The sequence below is a fragment of the Plodia interpunctella genome, chromosome 18 (genome assembly GCF_027563975.2).
Source record: "Plodia interpunctella isolate USDA-ARS_2022_Savannah chromosome 18, ilPloInte3.2, whole genome shotgun sequence".
In the NCBI taxonomy this organism is placed as follows: Eukaryota; Metazoa; Arthropoda; class Insecta; order Lepidoptera; family Pyralidae; genus Plodia; species Plodia interpunctella.
The window spans coordinates 4,961,295-4,985,772 of record NC_071311.1 but is presented as its reverse complement, the minus strand read 5'-3'; the positions used below and the strand labels follow the sequence as shown (position 1 = coordinate 4,985,772).

At 33.4% G+C, this 24,478-nt stretch overlaps 3 protein-coding genes across 6 annotated transcripts in view; 1 reads left to right on the top strand and 2 right to left on the bottom strand.

The window, feature by feature from the left end:
• LOC128677700 (thrombospondin type-1 domain-containing protein 4-like) overlaps positions 1-17,536 on the top strand; it is a 56,605-nt gene extending 39,069 nt beyond the window's left edge. Inside the window, exons 8-17 of one of the 3 annotated variants that reach the window (XM_053758724.1) lie at positions 10,831-11,014; positions 13,116-13,276; positions 13,356-13,664; positions 13,802-14,026; positions 14,208-14,438; positions 14,748-14,898; positions 15,151-15,326; positions 15,529-15,700; positions 16,407-16,508; positions 16,867-17,536. In XM_053758724.1, coding sequence (XP_053614699.1) covers positions 10,831-11,014; positions 13,116-13,276; positions 13,356-13,664; positions 13,802-14,026; positions 14,208-14,438; positions 14,748-14,898; positions 15,151-15,326; positions 15,529-15,700; positions 16,407-16,508; positions 16,867-16,970 — 1,815 coding nt within the window. In that variant the 3' untranslated portion in view covers positions 16,971-17,536. The remainder of the gene's footprint in view (positions 1-10,830; positions 11,015-13,115; positions 13,277-13,355; positions 13,665-13,801; positions 14,027-14,207; positions 14,439-14,747; positions 14,899-15,150; positions 15,327-15,528; positions 15,701-16,406; positions 16,509-16,866) is intronic. The other 2 variants (XM_053758726.1, XM_053758727.1) reach the window with 2 other exon arrangements.
• Positions 17,537-17,670: 134 nt separating this feature from the next.
• Positions 17,671-19,749, bottom strand: LOC128677701 (uncharacterized). Its single transcript, XM_053758728.2, has 3 exons — positions 18,917-19,749; positions 18,470-18,662; positions 17,671-18,140 (listed from the first exon to the last, which is right to left on the bottom strand). The coding sequence occupies exons 1-3, from the start codon at positions 19,133-19,135 to the stop codon at positions 17,857-17,859; spliced, it is 696 nt and encodes a 231-aa protein (XP_053614703.1). The 5' UTR covers positions 19,136-19,749; the 3' UTR covers positions 17,671-17,856.
• Positions 19,750-21,988: 2,239 nt separating this feature from the next.
• LOC128677654 (thrombospondin type-1 domain-containing protein 4-like) overlaps positions 21,989-24,478 on the bottom strand; it is a 96,206-nt gene continuing 93,716 nt past the window's right edge. Inside the window, exons 17-18 of one of the 2 annotated variants that reach the window (XR_008405555.1) lie at positions 24,340-24,406; positions 21,989-23,310 (exon numbers count right to left, since the gene is read on the bottom strand). The gene's annotated coding sequence lies outside the window, so the exon portion shown is untranslated. Of the gene's footprint in view, positions 24,407-24,478 lie in introns of both variants that reach the window. The other variant, XM_053758654.1, reaches the window with a different exon arrangement.

Sequence of the window (24,478 nt, the reverse complement as noted above, 5' to 3'; positions counted from 1 at the left end):
CTCCTAATTGCTTGCTCATGTCTTCCTGGTTACCCGATTTGCTAACATGTGTATTTTATTTAGTAAGTACATCTAAATTACCTAGATTTTAGTTCTGGAATTTTTTTATAGGTATGATATATACTTAACTAGGTACTGATAAATATATAAACAACAGTTTATCGTGTTTTTTAAACAGTTTTTATAGCTACATTTGTATATAATTATTTTAAATTATGTTTTTAGTGTGAAGATTCACATAATACTTTTTATACTGTGTAAAACCAAACCTTCACGATTTGTAGGTATATTAAATCTTATTTTGAAACCATTGATTTTCGAATGAGTATGTCACTGCATGACGTCGACTTTAGTTAAATATCCTCAATAAAATTTATAGAGTGTCTCAATAGATATAAGTGTCATTTGAATGTGAAAAATGTATGCATACACTTCGTAAGCCCTTGTTCTAAATCCTTTTTACGACTATTCAGTGGCCATAGATTGTCGTCAGAATTTTAATTAGTATCTGTGACTGATGCAGACCTCATGTGCTATCTGACGGTGTTGATTGATGCTACAATAGTAACAAATTGGCATCGAAGTGATGCCATTAGTTTCATGGAATAAGAATGATGATGAATCGCAAGTCTGAGTTGAAATTAAGACGTCCTCTATTACTGCTGAAGTATTGGATAGGGTTGACACTATACATTCCGTAGATGTATTCAGGAAATCTATACTTATTGGTATCGGAAATGTGCAACATACTATTACGCTTTGAAAATAAGAATCACTTTTGAAATTAAAAAAAAATAGTATGTAGTATAAAGTCATATACCTGATAACGTACGTACGAAGATAGGTATGTATGTTATTTGCATAATTCGGAGTACAGTAATTGGAAGGGAATCACTATTATTTTAGGTCTTTTCTTTCCACTGTTATGGACAAGAATTACTTTTTGTACGGTCCTTTTCTGTCTGATGACTTGTATGATGTCGATATTTTTACTGCTTTTATACCAGATTCTCCCGGATTGGTACGTTATAGCTTTGAATATTTTTTGTTGATAGAATTTTTCAGATTTCCATTTTTATGAGGTAGGAGAGAACTATTATTTTTGCCAGCAACATAGCCATCCTTGGCAGAACGTCGACCTTGTGGCACCCAATTGCCGGATCTCTATTTACGATGCTTTTATTGCGGTATCCTATTAATCTGTTAATAATAATTAACACGAGTATTGCGGATGACGTTGTGAAAATTGTGAGCCATCGCTCAGAGACACATTGCCATTTTTTATGTGTTTTATTATGGCTAGCCAACCTAAAAAGTCATAAAAACATAGAACACAGTGTCCAAAATAAGAAAGCGTAACGTTTCTAAAAATATATTTCGAAATCATTTAAAATTGGAAAAGTAAAAAAATAAAGTAAAAATAATATAAGTATCGTGGCGTACAGATACGTGCAGGCTAATTGGGGCCATTGCATGAACATGGATAGGTGGATGTGCTGTTGACTGTACCTATATACTGAAGCGACGATAACTCATAAAAATTATCAAGAATGTAGATGATGAAAGGATGTGTGTAACGTCTAACACTAACCGCATAGATGATCTAATACGCATGAGTGTTACTAGTGATGGTGTCGAGATTATTTTGTCTGCTAACTAGGGTTACCATAAGTTTGCCTAGATTTAACTAAATCTAATTTTATGTTAATGATTATTAATAATAAGTGATTTACATATTTCGATTTTGTTTAATATAGGTTTAGTTAAATGTTGGTAAAGTTATGGTAACGCCCTAGTTAACAGATATAATAATCTCGTCTACATTGTAAATTTGATGATTTTTTTATCTGAGTGGAATAAATATTAGTAAGAGGATTTTTAATCAATCGAAGTCGTCAACTGTAGTAAGTAAGTTACAATATTTGAATGTATGAGAAATTAAATCTTTGGTATGGGAAAATTAAATTTCAATTTTAAATTCAGGAATTCAAAGAGATTTTAATTATCACAGAAAAAATCCGGGGAACCCTACAATTAGCATAATAACAATCTCAAAGGATCAAATGACCAGACTGTAGGATATATCATTTGTAATAGAAGCTGTACAGGAAAATAGCTAATGCCGGTTACACACTATCGCCAAACTCGGAGAGATGGCGCCAATGAAATGACGCAAATGAATGAATATGAAAAACCACCAATGTATGCCGAATCCGCCAAGTTCGACGAATTGATCCGCGATTCTGCGATAGTGTGGGGCTATTAACTATAATATCTACTGATTTTAATCTAGAAGATTTGTATTATTATGCATATGCAATACAATCACTGTACTATATTTATCGTGTTAAATTAACAAGTAAAATATAAATAAAAGCAAATATTTACCAATTTTAAAATGAAATACCTAAATCGTGTAATAGACGTGTGTTTGTTTTTGTGTTGTAATTTCAAATCGTCTAAATATAAATGGATCTTGAGCAACCCAGTAAACTGCAGGAATTGTTATTGAAGTGTTTATTATTGACGCCACAGATTGCTTCAGTTGTTTGCTTGGACAACTACTAGAGCTAATATTTTATTGTTTATTTGTATGTATTACTGTGATAAGGTTTTCAATTGGGATTACTCGTAACAGCGTTCTATCTCATGGTTTTATCTTAAATAAACTAAAATATGTGGTAACTCGCTAATTTCCCAATTACATCATACAAATTCACCTCGTCACTATGCATTGCATTGTGAAGGAATAACAAACAGACTCACGGTTATAATATCAGTAGGGATACTAAATTACAGTGCTCATTTATCGCGTGTAGTGATGTGTCTCCAGTTTTAACGACTTCACCTAGAGAAGGAATATATTTACGACTTACCTTGATAATGCCCTACATCAAGTGCCAACAATTTTACTAGTGTAAAAAGTATTTTGGTAACAACTACAACTAATTATAATACTTCAAATATTTCAATTCAAAGTTTTCGTAACGGTTTGGAACTTATGATAAATTAGCTTAGTAATTTTTTAGACTTTATTCACACGTTGATGTGTCTATTTCAAATAGGAAATATTAGGAGTCGGAGGAAATATTAGGAGGTTTCATAAACCTACCGAGAATCGGCAAGTGTTTATGAAAGTAATCTTATATATATCTCTCTAATAAATAAAGAAAAAATCCCTACGGTCTTCTTACCGTCATAAGAACGGACGTGATTATGTTAATTTAGGGGTTAGATTTCATATATACACTGTTTTAATTGATATGTAAGGGAGTTACATACATTGTTCGTTTGTCATTAAGAAGTAATTTTTAGTAAACGGCTGATTTTGTTTATCATTGGTGTGTTGTAAAACAATCGATTTTAATTAGGGGTAGGCAGGTAATGAGTGTTCTGGGCCCACCATGACTGAAATACGTTTTTATTGTCTACGTTTACGAAGTACGATCGAGTCTAAAAATATGTGTTATAAGACGAGAATAATTGAATATTTCTGTAAATTAGAAAGTTATGACAAAATTTCTCATTTGTGTGAAGGAACAACATGATACTTTACATAAAACAAATAATAGCTGTCCACGCTTCGGTTCTTATGTCTTTTTTTTCGAGTGTGTTATACTAGCAATGCTGTCCTAAAGGACACGTCTTTTACGAATTAAGCTAACTTTGCTTGTTCATTAGTAATAACAACACGCAGATATAATCTTGTATTGCGAAAATCAGAATTTGAGGTCGTAAAGATATCAGTGAGGATTTGGTCAATATCGCGGTTAAACTCGACCTACGTGCCGAGATCAAAGCGGGACTAATTTATTGCCAATAACAATATAATTTAACTGCACAGTTACTCCTGACCACTTCACTTAAAATCTGCATTAGATATTTAGTTGCAACGACTTTAATATTACATATTAATTTGGCTCCTGGAAAATTGTTCCGTTCTATTTATTTTATGAGTTGTAAATATTTGAACTTGTTTCGCAGACATTACTTGGGACGTAATGTTGTTTTTGAGTAAATAATACGGTAATTATGTCTAACTAGATTATATCAAAGTAATGAGTTGTATAAACAAATGATTTGTGTGGACTGAGTTAGGATTAGTTTAATTCTCAGAACTATAATCATTGGATTTGTATACTTTATCGTCAGTTTCATTTGATTACTCAATAATATTATCCTGTCTATAAATAGGTGCCTAGTTTTCTAGTTTTCGTCAACTATAGGTAAAGTAACTACCTAAATAGAAGATCATCATGTTCTGAATAATATATTTCATTAGTTAAAAGAAAACGGTACAGAATTGTATTTCCACGTGCTTCTATGAACATCTTTGTGAAATTTTTAGTTCAAAGGAATATCTAGAATTTTGTTTCATAATGAATTAAAATTATTTCCCAAAGTGTACTATAAAAGAAAGAGAAATTTCGTGGAAGACTATGATGACTGTATCATATTCGTGAGTGATATAGGTACCTAGAAGTGTTATCATAGGACAATGTTGTACAAGATGGTGGCTTCCGGTTTACTTCTGATGCTCATGTGTGTAAGTATAACCTCTTTACCTAATTTATGGCATGTATTGATAACTTGTAAATTTTGTAAAAGATAAAATTATGTGGAAATATTAAGACAACATGAAGCATGCAGATATATAAATGATTTTTTATATTTATGAAGAGTCAATAGTTGATTGGTGTGTGGTGGCTAATATGTATGTTATATTGTATAAATATTATAAATTGTATACATCTGTTTAAAAGGATTTTGTCTGTAGAGTTGGTTCAGCTGCAGTGAGTCTGGCAGAGAGGGTCAGGCTCACTGCAGCTGAACTAATATTATATTTGCGCCTTTTGCTGTGGAGACCCTGCAAAATCCTCCAAAGAAATTTTCGCACGCCTGAATGTCTCTGGAGACCCAAGGGCTGGTGACTATTTTGACCAACGTCTTAGTTTGGCCATCAAGGGAGGCGAGGGAATGTCGCCAGCCTTCTGGGAACACTACAATTTTTAATTTAAAATAATTTTGTATTTTTATACTTTAGTTGTAATTTCTTTTGTTCAAGTTAGTTTTTATTTTTATTTTAATTATTATTTTTATTTAAGTAGGTAGCGTAATAAGTAAAGTAGTAGTAAGTCTTGTATAAGATACACTCATCATTAAACAATTTTTGAAACCATTTAAACTAGTTGTTCACCGCGAACTTAGACCTCACGAACACAATCAATTTTTACAAAAAATCGGACGAACATGGTACGAAATCGCGTTACAAACATACATACAAAAAAAAATGTTTGCCCCAAGTAGAATTGTAGACCTCGTTCACTTCGCTTATTCGATCAATTATTTCGTTAAAAATATTTTATTACAATATAAAAATCATAAAACTGTACTATATACTCTAAAGTTGACGCTATAAAATAGGTCGATGGTCAAGTAAATAGCCTTATTACAGGACTGTTTACTATAACAGCTCTATAATTTGACATGACACACACTAACAGAATTGTATTTATTACATCGACAATGATTCAGTAGCATTGCGTTGACCAATTCGTGTCAACTAAATCAGAGTTACTATATTAATTGATTTATAAGTCTGTCATAATGACCAATTAAAGTTTTGACCAATTACGTAGACGATTTGTGTTGCGGTCGGCTTTCTTTATTGTCTGTGCACCATTATTATTCTTGTCACCTTAACTGGCAGATCACCATCCATTTTGAACTTTTTTATTAACTGTTGGCTACCATTTTGTGGCGCTTAACGACGGGACATTAACAACAATTAGTTGTAATTAAGTTAATGTTTTTAAAATGAGAGCAATATGCAAATTAGTTCTAGATTGGTAACAGGAAGAAATTAAAAGCTTGGATTATTTTGAGTTGTTCAAATAATAAGACTACAAAAAACCCATTTATTTGTGTTTAAAAATGCACTCATAGGACCTTTATCTTGGTCAGTACCTACATTAATAAGAACCGTTCAAAAAAAGAAAAAATATATACCACAGTTATTTTACAATGTAGGTACTAATAGATAATTGGTACAGTGATTCAAAAACACGCTGCTAAATCTTCATTTCTTAGACTAGGAACAAAAAAACAAATAGAATGTGTTCATTGTGTCACCTGCATTGCGATTGAGTGTCTTGCAGATTGTTGAAGTCAATCAAGGGAGGGTTTAGCAACCAGGCCATTTCGTGAGAGATAAAAACGGAATTCTGTATCAGAAAATTTCGTCGTGATTTTATCTTATAAGTTATTGATACCTATGGTTCCTTTCAATTTTGAGTAAATCTAGCTGACTTTTATAAAAAAACCCTTTTGCAATTTGCAACTCAAAAATGTTGGACCCAAACAAATTTATACCTCAATAATAATCATAAGATACGGAACCCCCAATAGTTAATTAACCAATGACGGATGAGCTACGAATACAAAGTCCCGCCCGCCAACGGTGCCTTAACTCACGTAATGCTAATTAATAGTCTATTAGGTGTCTATTAGACGTTTTCAATTACCACCTCCACTGATTTATACGTCCATACTTTAGTTCTGATTCATGCGATTACAACTTTCAGATTAATGTGATTAATGTTTTCACACCGATTATGTTTCGAGTTATCAATGAGATAAACTGACCAAGTGCGAGTGTTCCCAGAGCTGGTACACAAATAGAATTTTCTGGGTGCGGTCAACAGAACAAAAACCTCAAAATTATTTTAAAATGTAACTAGCACCACAGCATGGAGTAGGCAGGTTAAATGGACTGTACCTGCTTGAAATCCAGACTAATGGCAGTAAAACAGGGTTCAGAAATAGGAAAGCCCAAAGAACAAATGGAAGGATTGCGTCGAAGACATATCGAGTATGGAGGAGTATCGAGTGGAATTCCAAGTGATCATTACCTAAATGAAAACTTTGCCAACCACACATAAATGAAAAAAAGTTAAGAAAATAATCTAAAAGTAGGAAATGTAGGGGTAATGGACACAAGTTTGCAGAGATATATCCGCGTCTACATTTTAATCTTAAAATTGGCGCCGCTTTTACCATATGTTTATTTAAATTAGCATCGATTTACATTTGAATGTATGTATTTATGGCAAATAAAACAACTGCTTTTAAGGAGGTCCTTGAGAATGTAATTAAGAAATCATGTTTTGTGTGGTTCCACAGAAATATTGATCGTAAAAATCTACGGTGGATCTTAAAATTCCTAATGCACTGAATTTGTGATGCCTAAAGGCGCCTTAAAATAAATATTCTTGAGAACAGCACATTTATTTTATATCGAAGAACTCGGTATTTATTGAATTTTATACTAACATAGGTACATCTTTATGTCACATGTCTTTAATTTTATTTATATATACATATATTTATCTTTATTAATAAGTTATCTTATTACCTATGTTGTTTTTATTAAATACTACGAACGAAGTAATAGCCACGGAGATAACTTGAGACAGTCCCATGAGTTGCAAAACTAAAACGTTATAATAAAGGTGATGACAACATAGACAAATTGGATAATGTGAAAAAATCATACTACTTAGTGTATTACAATTTCGTATTCCTACCAGTATTTTGAAAATGACTTTTCATTACACGAAGATTAGTTTTAATAAAATATACATATTGCATTGCGACAATAATCCGACAAAACATACATTTGTCGTACATTTTACAACATGTGAATCTACATTTCTGCATAAGTAATGCAGACTAAAAGCACAAATATCAAGCTGTTCGACGAAATCGTTATTTCCAATTTGTATCTCATCGATTGATAAAATGTTTATTGACGTTTTGTTTTGTGGAAGTATAATAAACACATTATCATTGTTTATTCATTATTAATAGCTCTTTTTTTATAAATAAGCTGTATATTAATGCTATATACTGATTTTCATAAATAGGCTGAACTTTTTTTTAAATGTATTCGAAATTAGGCTCTAGACGATACTGTATCTGTAAGTTCTAGGTTATGGTACGGAATTTCGTTCAGAGAAGTTGGGATTTAGAATATAAACCCAAACTTTAGATAGCGGGCATATTGTATTGAAATTTTTAAATTTTTTATGCAAGGTCGTTTTTAAGTCTTTCATTTTCCCTTATTACCTCTGGAATTAATAGTTAATATATTTACATCTGTTATATTCGGTAAGTAGGTCCAAATGGGGCCAATAGTGACCAATGAGCGCTCTAGGGTAATAAAGTAACTAGAAAAGCCCATAAGTAAGTAAGTAGGCGGTAAGTAATTAAAAAAAAACACTTCGCTCTTTCAAAAAGTTCGCGTACATCCAACTATCATACTGGCAATAGACATCATGTATTCAGCCAATGACCAAAGAGGTAGCTTCGCTATTCAGCCTTGTCTTCGTGTAAATATAATAGTTATCCACCTATTTAAAATTGATACGGCGAAGCTAAATTTCGTTCTTGAAAAAAAATAATTAAAAAGTTCTTTACGTGGTTCTTTGTAATGAAAAAAGGCGGGAATAGAAAACTTTTACTTTATATTGTTTGTTTTTGGATTTTTTTATAATTACGTTTTTTTCTACTAACATCTCACAATCGAGATGTAAAACAGAGTAGTTAGTTCGGGTGTAAGCATCAATTGCACCCTCGAACTATAGGCACATGAGCGCAGCGAGGCTCCGGCTGCAATTGATGCCTTGGCTACTAATCTACTATTAATGTAATTACCAATTCTCGGTCACAGGACAAGATTCATAATAAATTACAGGTATTTTAGAATTCGCAAGGATAGTAAATACGGTACAGACCATCTCAATTTAGTTTAATAGTTTATTAGATGGCTAATTAAAGTTTTATAGCTTCATATAAAGATCAAAGTAACAGATACATAAATTTGCTGGTATTAGTTATTCCGTCAAAACAAGTACTCAGTCAATTTTATTGAATTGTAACATTTACCTTTAGTTTTCTTGCAATTTGTCAGTGACTTCGTTAAAAAATATGAAAGAATGTATAATTGGAGTGATTTTTTTATACAATAAATATCCTATCCAAAATAGCATATTTACCGCTACAGAAATACATGAAGAGTGCGGTTGACTTTTTGCATCTTCTTCTTCTTCACATTTAAAAGCATGAGTGAATATATCACTCATGTCAGTGTCGTATAGTGGATGTAATGGAATGATTTTATATTCTGTACCAGCTCTTGCCCGCGGCTTCCCCCGCGTGAATTTATCTGCGAAAGCGGAATAGACGATTTTCATACAAAATATCACCCCCATTACAGTCATTTGGGGATTGTTTTTTGGAAAAAAGTTGCCTATGTTTGAACCGGGGTTCTTTACCTACATGCATACCAAAATTATCAAAATCGGTCCAGCGGTTTAGCTGTGCAAGTGGAACAGACAGACAGACTTTCGCATTTATGAGTATTTATGTATATTCCGTATATTTAGACATAATGCGTGCATTTACGTTTATTATTTAAAAATTGTAAAAATAAAACAGAATATGGTGCTTCGTTTATAAATACTGAGAACACACGATATAAATCGTTGAAATGTTAATTTCATGTTAATTCTTACGACTGAGTTAATTTGAAAAATTGCTACCCAGCAGTGACACTTTTGAAAAATGGCACCAAGAAATACCTACGTTGTTTACTTACAATGTTGCTATATGAGAAATGTAGAAAATCTTGTACGGAAGGATATTTAAATATACTTTTTAAAAGCTACATTTGTCGCTAAAAGTTTTTGAAAATTGAGTTAAATTTAAGGTAGACGATTAAGTGTGCTATTTGGTCTACTAAAACATAGCACACTTAAATCCGGTACACTACAGGTACGATATAGGTACAGGTATATTAAAAACCATCCAATGTATACCGGAATAGATATTTTGCGCTATGTAAGCTTGTGTAAATATCATGAGACAAATTGCAAAGATGATGTTATCCGACTGACTGATTTGATTAACATTTTGTTTATACACGATCGTAATTAAGTCGTAACATCGATCATTTGCCAATGGTTATACAATGTCTACGAGATATAAATTGTTCAAAATAAAATTAGGAGGAACATGAGAAGTTTAAATTATGTTAACATTTTTTAGAGACATTTCAGAATGACCGCTAACTAAACCGCCTGAATTTCGCCGAGAATAATAAATCGCGCTAATTACTATAACGTACTTCGATTTACACATTTATTAGTTCGATAAAGATTAAGAACCAATTGAAGTGATCACAAAAAGTGCGAATGTGTTATTGCTAACATTCGGGTCAGATATTATTAAAATCGCCTAAAAGCATCTGACATGACTTTTACGACTACCTAATGTAATCTACCTAAATCGCAAACGAATACAGCGGTGAACACACTTGTAGCAGAATAGGTACAACGCGTAAGCGCAGTCACAACATCAATTACTGAAGAACACCGGTGACAGTGCGTCAAATGTAACAATACTCTACGAACATAATGCAGGACCCCTTGTTGATCATCTTAGTCAGTTTAATGTTCATGTCAACATAGTCACAAAATTCGAACTTATTATTTAAGTCAGACTTCAAACTCTGAATATATATTTGTTCTTGTTATTAGGATCGTGCTCTTCTACAGTAAACACCATTTTGGTAGGCATCTAGTACATATGATGGTATGGATTACGAATTATCTCATATCAGCATTCTACCAAACTAGGAGCTTGTGCGGGTAATATTATCTACTTGAAGTTTCAATAAAACCATTTGTCTGTTCCGGACGATTCTTCTCCATCTATTTTTCGTTTTTTTTTTCAATTTCTAGTTGTGATATTTACTTAGTTGTCTTTCAGGTGGTTGGTCGGGACACAGTATTGGCGACGACTGGTTCTCGTGACGTCCACTGCGGTCGGCGACTGGTGTCGGGTCTGTTCTCCAGACCGCGGTTGCCGCTCGGCTACTCCTATGTGACCACAGTACCGCGCGGCGCCTGCCGGCTCAACGTCTCCGAAATTGTGGCCAGCGAGAACTACATCGGTAAGAGAAGCTTTAAATATTTTCTCACTCTCTCTCAGAGAGAGAGTCAGCACCAACTACTTGTCTTGCGCTTCTTACTATGTCTCAGCTATTGTGACACAGAAAGATTATCTTTTGTCATGCGGTCGACGGACCTTCTATCCGCTCCCATAGTAAGTCTTCATCTATCTGTATTCAGATTGTATTTGGAATTTCTACGGAAATGTCTTTATGTTTGTAACTTTAATTTTGGTTTCTACCAAATAAAAACAAATATATCATTATTATTCTCAATTTCTTAATCGTACACCACACGTACTCTCAGTTTAATTTGCAACCTTCTAAGATTTTATGTAAAATAAGTAAATGTAACAATCATGGCATATGGTGCACGTCGTGAGTAATTTTTGAAGAACGTCGCTAACGTGTTGCATGCACCGGCTGTACCGCCATCTGATACATTTTCAAAGCTATTTTCATTAACATGCCATGGTTGCAATGCAAATACGTGGCATTAGATTGTCACCATATAGGTACATATTTCCTTTACACGCATTTATTATTTACATGTTTTAGATTATTCAGATTTTTATAAATAGCATGTTGCCTGTCCTATGTTGATATCTTCGTTTTGTAGCCAAATACAATTTTAGTATGCTTTGATATTTTCTACCTGAATTAGATTTAGATTATCCAAATTATTTGGAATATCATGTAATCGAATTAAAATTCTAATGCCACTCCTAAATTGATAGCATCGTTTTGTAAGCACATATATTAACTAGGAATCAATGATTTATTAAATAACGGTGGCTTTGATCTAGAAGGGACTTTTAATTACAAAATTTCAATTTGAGGTCAATTTACTTGATTTTTGACATGTCATTAGGATCTTGTAGTACCATAAATGGGCAGACAATATGATTTCATTAATTTTAAAATTCACATCATATTTTATTCTCAAAGTTATCCATGTCAATTTGTGACTGATGACAAACTGCCAACCTACCTTATATGATTATTAGGCTCATAAATAAATGATAAATTATCTTTTTGAAAGACTTATCCTATTCTCATTATGACTGTGAGAAGGAATAGTAACATTATAGTCTAGGCTAAGTAATTTGAGAATGATCGTTTATCTTTGAATTTGAAGTAATATATAGTATATTTGACATAGTTCTGCTTCGAATGCAGTTAATGCGCGATTCACTGCAGCGTTAAAACGCTATCAATTTTCACTAGGAATAGAACTGGAATCTACGCTGATCAGCTAGGGTATTCTAGACATTCATTAATCCGTAGCTGAATGGTGCTTTGACGAAGGCAAATGATCCGCGGACGGGAGGTTGCTCGCTTATCAATCAACGTGTCCGATTCATTTAGGGCTGCCAATATTTCATAATCTGTGTATATAATGATTGTCAGTACTTTAATATAAAATTCATTAAATGGTAAATGACCCTCAAGCTAGGTAGTTAATTTTTTTTTAGTCGTGATAAAGTCGTCCTCAGTTACCGAGTGTACCTTTGGGTGCCCACTATCTGTCACGCTATTTTGCCATATTAGTGTGACACAGAAGATTTTTTCTTCACTTCATTCATCACTCGTAGGACTAAGAGTATGACTTAGATACATGTGTTATTTATTCTTTATATTTGTCTTTAATTTTAGCAATCAAAATTCTTATTCAATAAGTAAATTATTTATCAGTATTAAAGGAACAACTGACAATGTCATTTTAATGTTGCTGTGCAACAAAATATTGCCAACCCTAAATTTGGTCAGTTGTAAATCATTTAAAAGCGCAACAATACAGCATCCGCCCACATCGCGATTGTGAATAGACTCACCTTGCATTATCCGGAATCAATTTGCTGGCTGATTAACTATTTAGAACAACCTACGTTACATTGAAGCGTGTAATTAATTGCTGTAAAAGAGTATGTAATTTAATTGTAGAAGTGTTTATGCTATATATTTTCTTAAATATAAAAGTTACATTTAATATTTAGTTTTGGGTACAAGGCAAAAAAAGAAAAGGAGGCATTTACTTTGTACAGCTGCTAATTTGGCTAGATGATTATGGTTATTGTAAAAAATGCATCTTCTATTGTTTTAGCATTGAAGATATCAAATGGTTCATACATAATGAATGGAGAATTTGCAATAAGCATCCCAGGGAATTACGAAGCAGTCGGCACCAGGTTCATATATACTCGAACAGCTGGACTTGATAGTGTATTTGCTCCAGGACCTTTGCATCAACCTGTAGATATAATGGTAATTATTTCTCACCTATTACTAGAAGTGTTTTCACATTAAGAATGATCTTAATCCATTTAAAAATAATTTCTTTCAGGTTCTTTATACCCAGCCGAATCCTAGCATAACGTATGAATATTTCACTGAATCGTCTGCAGGTGATAAAGACATTGACAGTATTGCAAATGCAGGTTTGCCAGAAAATAAACTAAATACTAAACATACACGGAGACATCACAGTTTTGATCCGTACCGACCGGGAGTTGCTGTACCTAGGTTTCAGGATAATGCATCTAAAGAAACTAGCGCCGAAGAAGGAATAGAAAATGTTGTTGGATCAAGAATATTTGCTTGGAAGATTTTATCATATACTCAATGCACCCGTACTTGCGGTGGTGGAATTCAGGTAACTATATATTTCTAAAATAATGGTGGTGGAATTCAGGTACATAATTTCTAAAATAAATTAAATTAATAAACAGTAATATATCCTCATGAAATATCATGACTATTTTTAGATCAGTATCCTCTTTTTATTTATAGCTAGGAAAATTTCGTTGCGTTGAAACTACATCTGGGATAGATCGGGAAATATCCCCAATACACTGCACAGGGCCAGCCCCGGCAGGGAGGAGACGGAGATGCGGATCAGCCCCGTGTCCACCTCGGTGGAGGGCGGCTGCTTGGTCCATCTGTCCTGAATGTGGGCCAGCCATGAGGACCAGGATAGTTGGGTGTGTGCAGGACCACGCGAGAGGTATTACTAAGGTAAATGTTATTAAGCCTAAAATCACAAAGTATATTATCGTTGAAGACCAAATTATGAAGGATATTGCCATAAGTAAGGAGACCAGGATTCCTGAGAAGGAACATAGTTTAGCATACCTTCAAAATGTTTCCTATTACCTGCAAATAGTTTTTTTACAACATCTAATATTACTGTACGTAGGTTAGCGACCAAAAATGCACATCACCAAGGCCTGCCACATCAGAATCGTGTAACATCCCTGACTGTGAAGCTCCCAAACCTGAAAAACGAGTGATTCAGCCCCGAGAACACACCGATCATTTTAGAGACGGCCCTGTGTATACTGTGGCTGCTAACAGCAGTTATCTGGATATTGGACCCGAGTATAGTTTTAATGCTGCTGCAGGTTGGCTGTACACGGAATGGACCGAGGTTAGTCCACACCACAATTAAGAAAAAATAAAACTATTCAAACGATATGTCAGGTTTAGCTAATCAAGGTAGGTTTCTCTTTTCTATCTGACTCATATGAACGTTTCTTGTTCAGGCGTTGATGATCGGAGTTCAGGATTTGCAATTTTTTCAAAATTATTCTCTATAGCTCTTTTTTAATGTAAATTTCGTAACGGTAGAATAAATGATTTCAAATAGATAAAACTAACTCCAATACCCTACTAGTCCTTTTAAGTTTTTGCTAGCATATTTTGATTAACTTTGAATAATCACCAAATTTAATTTCAGTGTGTAGGCTGGCATGTAGGTGGAGGTATTCAAACAAGAGGTGTTCGTTGTGCGGACCCGTCAGGCTGTGCTCCGAGAAAAGCACCAGAGTCATCTCGATCTTGCACTCCTAAGTTTAATGGAGAACAACATGGTGGACATTGGTATACTGGTAATGACTATTTTCATCTGTTACAAATTTACCATTTTCTATTGTTTTATATCTTATGAATGAAATTGAACAAATATTTTTATGCATTCTCTATGAGACAACTATTAGACCAAACAGAGATAGTAAGGTAAATATCGGTGCCTTATTAACAAAACTTTTAAGAAGTATTCCTATTTGTTTTTTTTTCTTTGTTCAACCAATAAATTATAATAGAAATAATTATCAAAAATTAAAGTTTAATCAAAATTTCAGGTGACTGGTCGCCATGCACGTCTTCCTGCAAAGGCAAGCAAATACGCGGTGTCCTTTGCATCGGTAACAACGGTCGGCATATGAGAGAAGCTGCCTGTAAGGAACCGAAACCTGCGCACGAGAGAGATTGCACAGGAGACTGCTCAGCTACTTGGTACTTCAGTGAGTGGGGCCGAGTAAGTTGAAATATAGTCCTTTTGCTTCCATATGTTTAAGTGGCAAAATTTCCGGCATTAATATTTTGAACCTCGCCACATATTTTACGCATCTATCTCCACATATATAAATGGTTTCTGTGGGAAGTCCAAATGCAACAACTTATCAATGTCGCAATTCTTTCCATATTCCGTATATACCAATTACTAAAATTTTTTGCAGTGTTCAGGTAACTGTACCTCGAATGCGGGAGTTCAAAAACGATCAGTTGTGTGCAGCAAAGATGATGAGGCAGCGACCAGTGATCGGGAATGCTCGGGTTCGAAGCCTGGAAGCCGGCAGGAATGCGATCTTGAATGTCCTTCCAAAATAATACCGCCAGACATAACTATAGGTTTGTATTGTTTAAAGTTTATAGAACTATAGTCTCCAGTCCATTGGTGTTACCTAGATAGCTAAGAACTTTTAAAATGATAAATTTGTTTGATTGAAAATTTATCTCAAATAAGCAAAATGTTTTAAGAAGGAAAATGTTTTCTTAATAACTCACTGTTATTAAATTTTATCTCCACTTATTATCTACCTTCTGAAAAATAATTGTAATAATTGTAATAATACAATTTAATTGTAATTAAATTTAAATTTATCATAATCTTATCAGTAGCATAAATTAAAATAATAATTTTTGAATGCGTATTCCAAATGTATGGTTATTTCACTTGCAATAAGTGGATTCATGTAGAGGTAGATAATATATGTGTATTATATGTGTTTATTTTATCGAAATGTTTTGTAATCACTGTAAATATTGTATAATCGGTCTAAAAAGCTTTTTGATAGCAGGACCTGTATTACATAATATAGTTATTTTATTGTCAGTTCAAGTGTGCTTTATACGACTAACCTACTTAGGTACAATTGATATTCTGTATGATATGATGTATGATAGTTATCTTGAGCTTGGTGCAATTTCAATTTTTGCAAATGTTGCAAAGAAAAACACATCAATATTATTTATGGTGTTCCTCTACAATAACAGCAATTTTTTTTAGAAACCATACACATATAAGTATTTATTAAAATGTTATCATTTATTTCAGAAGCTCAAAAATCTTTCGTTTTTGAACCAAAAACAACTACTACGACCACGACAACCACGACGACTACGACTATGAAACCAGCACATGAGAGACAACCAAAAGGTTTGTAATGTCTTAATATTTTATATAAAATATTGCAGAGCCCAAGAAATGCTGGCTTGATGTCGATGTCAAAGTGGGTGCTAAAAAGTAGGAAAGCGGAATCTGGACTCCGACGCTCAATGGCTGGGGAAGAAACCGGTAAAACGCTCAGATGAGATAGAGATATTACAATATACAACATATTATTCACCCCTCAAACCATTACGGCGTTACAAAATTGATATAATTAGTTTTTAAATTGTGAAGAATCTATACTTAATGCCTAAACAGGATTTATCTGGTAGCCGGCTGTCGGAAGACTTTTGCCCAAATGGCGGCCACCTCATCACTAGGCTAAAAAATGTATTTTTATTTTCAGACTGTGAAGATAAACTCTACAACTGCGCTTTGGCGGTACAAGCGCGTCTCTGCCATTACAACTATTACATTCAAAATTGTTGTCACTCCTGCAGGGGTCGATAATTTTTATTTATTTCTGTATAATATTAACAGGGTGAATATGAACCTCTTACTATTCAGATTTTCTCGTTATCACTATGTAACAGAATCGATATTATTTTAGATAATAGTGTTTCAAATGAATTGTTCAAGTATAGCGGAATGAAATCTTATAATATGTTACTTTGCTATTTAAATTCTTCCGGTTCATAATCACGCTGCCTTTTATATTTTCACCTGTAAAATTACTCATATTAGATTATTATAAGTAATCGGTGGAGATCTGCTTGAAAAATATATACATTTATATTGTTTTTTTTTTCTTTTTGCATTAGTGCGGATATTATACGCGTCATTTTGATCTTTTTTTGGGAATTGATAAAAAAGATTTATTGATAGCAAACTGACATATTTTCCGGTGTGATAAATAATATTAAGTTAAAAAATTAAAAAGTTATTTAGCAGGTAAACATTTAATTGACAAAATAAATAAATTTTACATAGTAATTGTATTTCTTTAAATAAGTATTATTGTAAATAGCTACATAATAATATGGCTAAAAATAAAAATATTACTTTCTTTAAATAAATTAATTTATATTTTTAAATCCTTCACTTCACAGTTTCTGCTACACATACATGCATACTATTACTATACACCATGTTTGAATAGGAATGACTTATGTGGTATTTACTCGAGTTGTCATAATTACGATATATATTAATTCAATACACATAATAGACGACTGTTTCACAAAGTATAAACAAAATTCTTCATACCGATTTATCAATACAAAGGTTTGCTTTTCTTGACAATGATTTCGTCCAATCTACGAGAAGATATAATCATGTACTTAGCTTATGGTGGTGTAAAAATAATAAAGCTTGAAATTAGTTAATTTTAATTGGCCTAATTAAATATCCTGTTAAATGTATTAACAACGGGAGGCAGAAGAACGCCGACTAAAGCAAAAATTGTAAAAGATATAGACATATTAGCTGCAGCATTACCGAAAATGGCTCTGTACACGTTATCGAAGCCGAAACAGAGGCATATGAAGGCTATAACCAAGGCTAGGGAGCCCACACATGAGTGTACGGTTTTTAATAGAAGACTGTTTTTACTCCCTGATAAGAACAAATTTATCAACCCTCCGATAAGACTCATCATCGTTAATATCATGGCTACAAGTCCTGAAAAAAAATGTTTTTAAATTTAATTTAAACTAAATGCAAGAAAATTTATTCTGGGTGTTTGATAAATATATTATGTATATAAAAATTATACAAATATATAAAAATTTGCTGCATCTGTGACCCATATACAATTTGCTTATGATTTATGGCATTGCATTTTAAAATTTATTCAAATTGTCACAAAAAGCGATCTATTTAAACAAAATAAACTGTCTACAATTTCATAACTAAAAATGTTACTATCGGTAGTGATTAGAGACAAAACTTTTGCTAGTTAAGTATTAATAACCTAAACCTACGTATTAATAAAAACATAAGTGGCTTACCTAAAATGCCATGAGTAGTTTCGAAATTGGTGTTCAAGTTTTTAATTCGTATGATGCTTCCAGTGATTGCTAACACTGAACCCACGATTTGGAGGAGGATATGACTGGTCTTTTTCTCCTGGTACTTTAGGTGTCTCGACCAGCTCGTGTTGGGGTCATACGACATGATGGCCACTGACATCAAAATTATGTACTGCAAAAATAATCACTGGTCATTTGTCTGGAAGATATCTTAACTCTACCCATAGGCAACTGATATTATAAATAGATGATAATCATTTTAGTCACAATTTGTCCTACCGTGGACCAAATGAATAGCTTGATTGTAGCTTGATTATTACCAACAAAGTGCAAACTTAGTAATATATTCCAATTGTATTGTAGTGGTCGTTCAAAAATATTTGTAATAGTCAATAGAAAAGAAACACAAACTTTAAATTAACTTACCCCTGTAACACACAAGTAGACATGCTGAGAAAATGACGCACTCCACAATCCTAGCTGGACTAAAATGAAAGAGCTGCAAGCAACTGCACCCAATAACATATGTGTTAAAGAATTGATTATATTCATCATCACCAAAAGTGGGGAGGCCTGGGGCTCAGGAACCATGGCAATAGTCTCCAAGTGGGCGCCAGGGGGAGGCGGTGGTGGTGGTGGGTGCATTTTTGTAATTAATTTTAGTTCCGCTCCTTAACACTGTTTGTACTAATATATTTCCGACGACATCATTGAGTACACCAAGTTTTTTTATCGTCATCGGAAATCGAAAATCTTAATCTTTGCGATAAATCTTATCGAAGCTATATGACACAATAAAATTTTGATACCGTTTATCATATCTCATCATACGTCTCATAAATTTTCAACGGTCTATTGTAAGGATACAGCAATTCTTTGGGAGAATCATCATTGTCTCAGCCAAAGAGTCCACTATTGACGTGGGATTTATTTGGATACGTTACTTATATTTTGAAATGTATTCATATTGTCAGTTGAGTCAGTTCTACAATCTACAAGGTACTGAGAGCTTACCGAATTCTTCAACAGGTATTGTTTATAAAAATAATCATTATTTTCTGACGATCTTATCAATTTAATCTTTTTACATTATATCTGTGATAGAAGATGCGATATGTACACTACTATGAGTGAGCTTCTATTTCCTGTTTTTCCCTCACACATACATTTCTTCGTCTATAATCTTATCCTGTACATACGACACACTGTTCTTCATATACATTTTTGTTGATTAAAATGTTATAATAACCATATTTTTAAACTATTATTTATCTAACTACATTTGAGTAAGTGAATTAAATAAAAAAGTTGAAAATTTAAGTACAAAATCCACTTGAAATGTTGACCCAAAAGTCATTAAAATCGTAAACATGCAAGCAATAATAACAAGGGTGACTGTCGATCCTTCGTTTCCGACCCAAGATTTGAAGGCTCTAGTCTCAAAACCATAGCATAGGCTTCCAGCAGACAGGAAGGTTGCGCATATACCAGTGACACAGTGCAAAATTTTTATCCAATAGACTTGAATGCAGCTCAGTCTGTAGGCATAATATGCGCCGATTCCATTAAGTATGCCTATCAAACTCAATATTAATGCCCATATTCCTGAAACAAAGATAAGTAAGTTCTTGATTATGTATTTAATGAATGATAGTGTTGAGTGCCTTGTGAACTAATGTTATGTCAAGTAGTGTGGACAGTAAGTATCGGAATAAGAAAATGCAGCTATAAAGTGTCTTTCTCTCATCTGATTTCTCGGTTTCTTCTTCAGCCGCAAAGGGTTTGTGTCCAGTGTTGGTGTACAATCTTCGTCACTCGTATTATTATGTTCGGACAGTCGTAGTCAGACTATGCAGTTAATAGATATTGTCTTATGCCAGCTCCACACTATCGCGGGCTAGATCGCCGAAATTGGAGGATACGGCAAACATTGCTATTGATAGTGTGTAGCCGGTTACAATTATTTCACTCAAACTATTTAAAATACCTAAAGATCTATGAATGGCTCGTCTTTTCGTCCATAACATGAACGCTGCCCACAGCGACCAGAACCAGTCCCAACACTTGGAACAGCAAATGTAGATGTTTCTTTCGACTTCTACTGAGCAGCATCGACCAACTGTTGAACTTCGACAACACCAGCATTCCTTGGCACATGAAGAATTGGTACTGAAAATATATCGGTAGCTAATTTTTTTTACATTCAAAATATAATCATGTCATATTTAAATCAGTGATTTAGAAAAGGTTGTTTTCGTATAATGTACTCGTAAGTACCTACATTTTAAATGAATGAAAATTCAGGCTTCCTGTTTTATCCACAACGAAGTTATTGGGGTTCGAAATTGGCCTGAATTGCTTCGAGAAAAGACCATGCCGCTTTTTTTGCTCGACTTGGCGAGGGCTTTGCCGTGCCCCCAGATTTAGTCTTAATTTTTTTTTGTAATAAACTCTTTCACTTAGGTCTTTAGGAAAAAATGTATTTTATCAACATCCATATCACATGTATTATTAAAAAAAAAGAAAATTTTATTTTTTTCATTTATTTTTTTGAAATAGTGCGAACAGAATAAATTCTAGCAAAAATGCGTGTAGCGCCCTAAAATAGAACCACTACTAGTCCACGTCCTCCCGTGGATGTCGTGCGAGGAGAAAGGATACATAGCCTTGGCAGCTGATTGACAGAACAATAATATTCCCAAAGAGGTTTGATTTCAGAATGTATTAAAAATCAAAGCTGAATCTTCAAAATTTGGCTTCATTTTTACGTTAACCCCAGACCTCACAGCCCGGAATGAAATTGGGAGCCTGCTAGAATGGAAGGATTCTAATATATATAATAAAAGCGTGTTATCTACTTACTCCCAAAATCACAAATCCAAGATTGCGTACACCAAACTTACAAACACGGTCAGTATAGAAAGTATATTTGTGAATAAATTTATTGTCAGCCGCATAGTTTTTGCCAAAACACTTTGTTTATCATTGTTTTCCTCTTCTGACATGTTATACGTGTATAAAAGTTATACGAAACAATGAAGTATATTAAACTACAGCTTATATAAATTTGTTGGATAGACAATAATCGCTACTTGAGTATTCTTCAATTAATAGATATATAGTATAGAGTAGTTTTAAATGTTACCTATCATATTACTCATATATTTTCCTTTTCATCTACTACGTGAAATAGACTTTGATCTTGAGATATTTCTTATTTATGGTAGGCATCAATCATAATAAGGTAATGATGTGTCAATGAAACACTATAATCAACTACAGCACAGGCAGTAGTTTTTAAGTATATCGGGAACAGACAGACAGGCGCGGCAGAGGACTTTGTTTTATGTGTGAGGGAGGATGAGGATAATTTCATTCATTATTTTATTAACACTGTTTCTTGTTCTAAGCTAAGAATACACATTTCAAAATTGTATTAATTACCCAATTTCGATGGTACCCATTAATGAGACAAAACCAGATAATGAAACAAAGGACGAGTGTTTTAAAGCTTTTAATTTTTGTACATTGTTAAATGAATGTATTAGTACAGAAAAAAATTAAATCATACATAGTAGTTACTTTTAGCAAACAAATACAATTGCGGCAGTAGAATTGTCTAAAATAATCACATAAATAGTAAATACTCAACAGCCGGTATGTAAATGCACTAAAAACTTACAACACCTACTATTTACAATACTTAAATGGTTTACATCTTGAATAGTATACCTCCTTTTTTAGAAGTTGGTTGACAATAAATTATGAACACTTGAAAACAGTAACTGTATGACTAAATCAATTTTTGCTTGGATCAGGCTCCGGATAGAACCAAGAAAATCTAGCCGTTTACTTAAGGTGGGTTGCACCGTCAACTTTAACGTGCGTAGAAAAACGCAAAGTACGCTATTTTTACGCAGTTTGTACGCAGTTAAAATCAACGTCAAATTTGATAGTGCAACTCACCCTCAATGAGATTTTGTGTGTCCGGCAAAAGTGTCAAAGTGCCAAAAGGCAAAACATCTTCCTCCGTTGTTCAATGTAGGAGCATCTTGGACCAGGGCGAATTAGTTTGTTTGCTAAAGCAAAGAAACTAAGTCGCCCTCGGTCGCCTCGCTATATAAAAAGTTCCGCCACTAAAATGGCTGAACTTTTTATTTTTCTAGGCACCTCGAGTTTGAATTGGTCGTTGATGTGATGAGTCATGATTTTAAATATTATGATGATTTAAAAAGAATTACGAATAAAAATTACATTCGAATTTGACTTGATATCAATTCCCCTACATTAAAATATACGGAATACTTTTTGTTCCTTATTCTATTGACATAGCCTAAGTTTGGTCTAAAATATCCACAAATATAGCAAAATGTGATAATCAATACAATTATTTTAAATATAATATTTTAAAGTAAGTAAGTACTACCAAGATAGGCCACACAACACGAATACTTGTATAGCAATTAAAATGGAATATATTACACAAGGAATTAAATGGCAACATGTATTCACAAAGAAACTAATTACTTAAAATAGAGATAGGGCTGTGGTCGGACGGGCGTTATTACGTCGCGTTAGAATTTCGTCTCCAAGTCCTTATTTTCAGTTTTCTGCAATTTCAATGAGACGTAATAATATACGCTCAACCGAACACGGCACAATTTTTATTTAAAGGAGCCCATTCACTATAGCAGTCCTGTCTCCGCCAAAGTGATAAAGAACGCGGTTGTTTCCTCAGCCATAGAGCGATGGAGCCTGAGCCTGGGCTGAACAAACTATTGTAGTCTTACGAATTTCCCGCGGCGCGGCCTTGTATTAACCTTAACAATAAATAATCAATTTAAACATAAATGCCCTAGTTTATTATAATAGAACTTACACACTAGCCTAAAGAGATAGTGTCAATGTGGACTATCCTTAAAATAAGTAAAAATTAATCTCCTAAGCGTGAGACAGGCAAGTTACAACGATTCGGTATATCTACAAACACGTGCGCCCAAACTCAACTCAGTACATTGTGCATTTTATAAAAAAAATAATTACAGTCTAAAACTATGTGTACGATTTACGAACGTTATTTTCATTATTTCAGTATACATGTAACTGCAGTTTTTACACTGTGTTCTGCTGATCGGTCCATTACTCGACTAACGGGAGATCAAAAACTATCTCTAATACTTACAAGCGTTTTGTTGTCTCTGAGAAAATACATTAATAGTAAAAAATATTGATACCTAGTATCCAAGATATATATTTCATAATATTGCTTAAAAATCTTTTTCGCATTTTTCGGGACAGAAGCCTTTGTAGCTCCTGAAGATCGAGTTTATCCGTAAAAGATTTTTTCTCTTTATAATATTAGTATAGAAGTAAAGATTCTATCTAGGTAGTAGGTACAGTCTGAAATAAAGTATGAAATAAGTAGATAAATCTGACCCCTTAAGAGATGGTGTTCAAATCGCGGGGGGGTCAGATTTCTCTGTGGCAGACTGTACATACAACCATCGTTATAAATTAAAATACTATATGTATGTTAGTCTCTTCAAAGAAGTATGTTTTTATGACATTTCTCAGAGATGGGGAGTACAATAGATGAAACCTGCACGCACACTAAATTAATCTTGAAGAAATGTATAGATTCATTCTAATGCTGATTTTTGTTTGTAATTGTCTCTATACTTATGTAATACAATAGTGAATATTTACAAAATATTTGTGTTATATATAAATCACTTTCATTGTAAATAGCTTTTTAACGGTAAATAACTAATTATATTTGTACCTAAAGTAAATAATATGTTTAGTGTGCGTGTTTAGCTACCGCGGCTTTCTTGGTAAAGAATGCTCACTATTTGTCTGATTGTATCACAATACGTCTTACAGCTTCGCTTCGTTTTAATCGCCTTCTGGGTTTACCTGTCAAGAAATAAAAACAAAAATTGAATCAAAGTGACTTGCAAGTCACACATTTGGCAAAAAAAAGTAAAC

Coding starts and splice junctions, on each gene's coding strand:
- LOC128677701 (XM_053758728.2), bottom strand. CDS start 19,135: ATGCACCCACCACCACCACCGCCTCCCCCTGGCGCCCACTTGGAGACT. Junction 18,663..18,916: donor TCTACTTGTGTGTTACAGGG/GTAAGTTAATTT, acceptor TTATTTTTGCAG/TACATAATTTTGATGTCAGT. Junction 18,141..18,469: donor AACTACTCATGGCATTTTAG/GTAAGCCACTTA, acceptor ATTTTTTTTCAG/GACTTGTAGCCATGATATTA.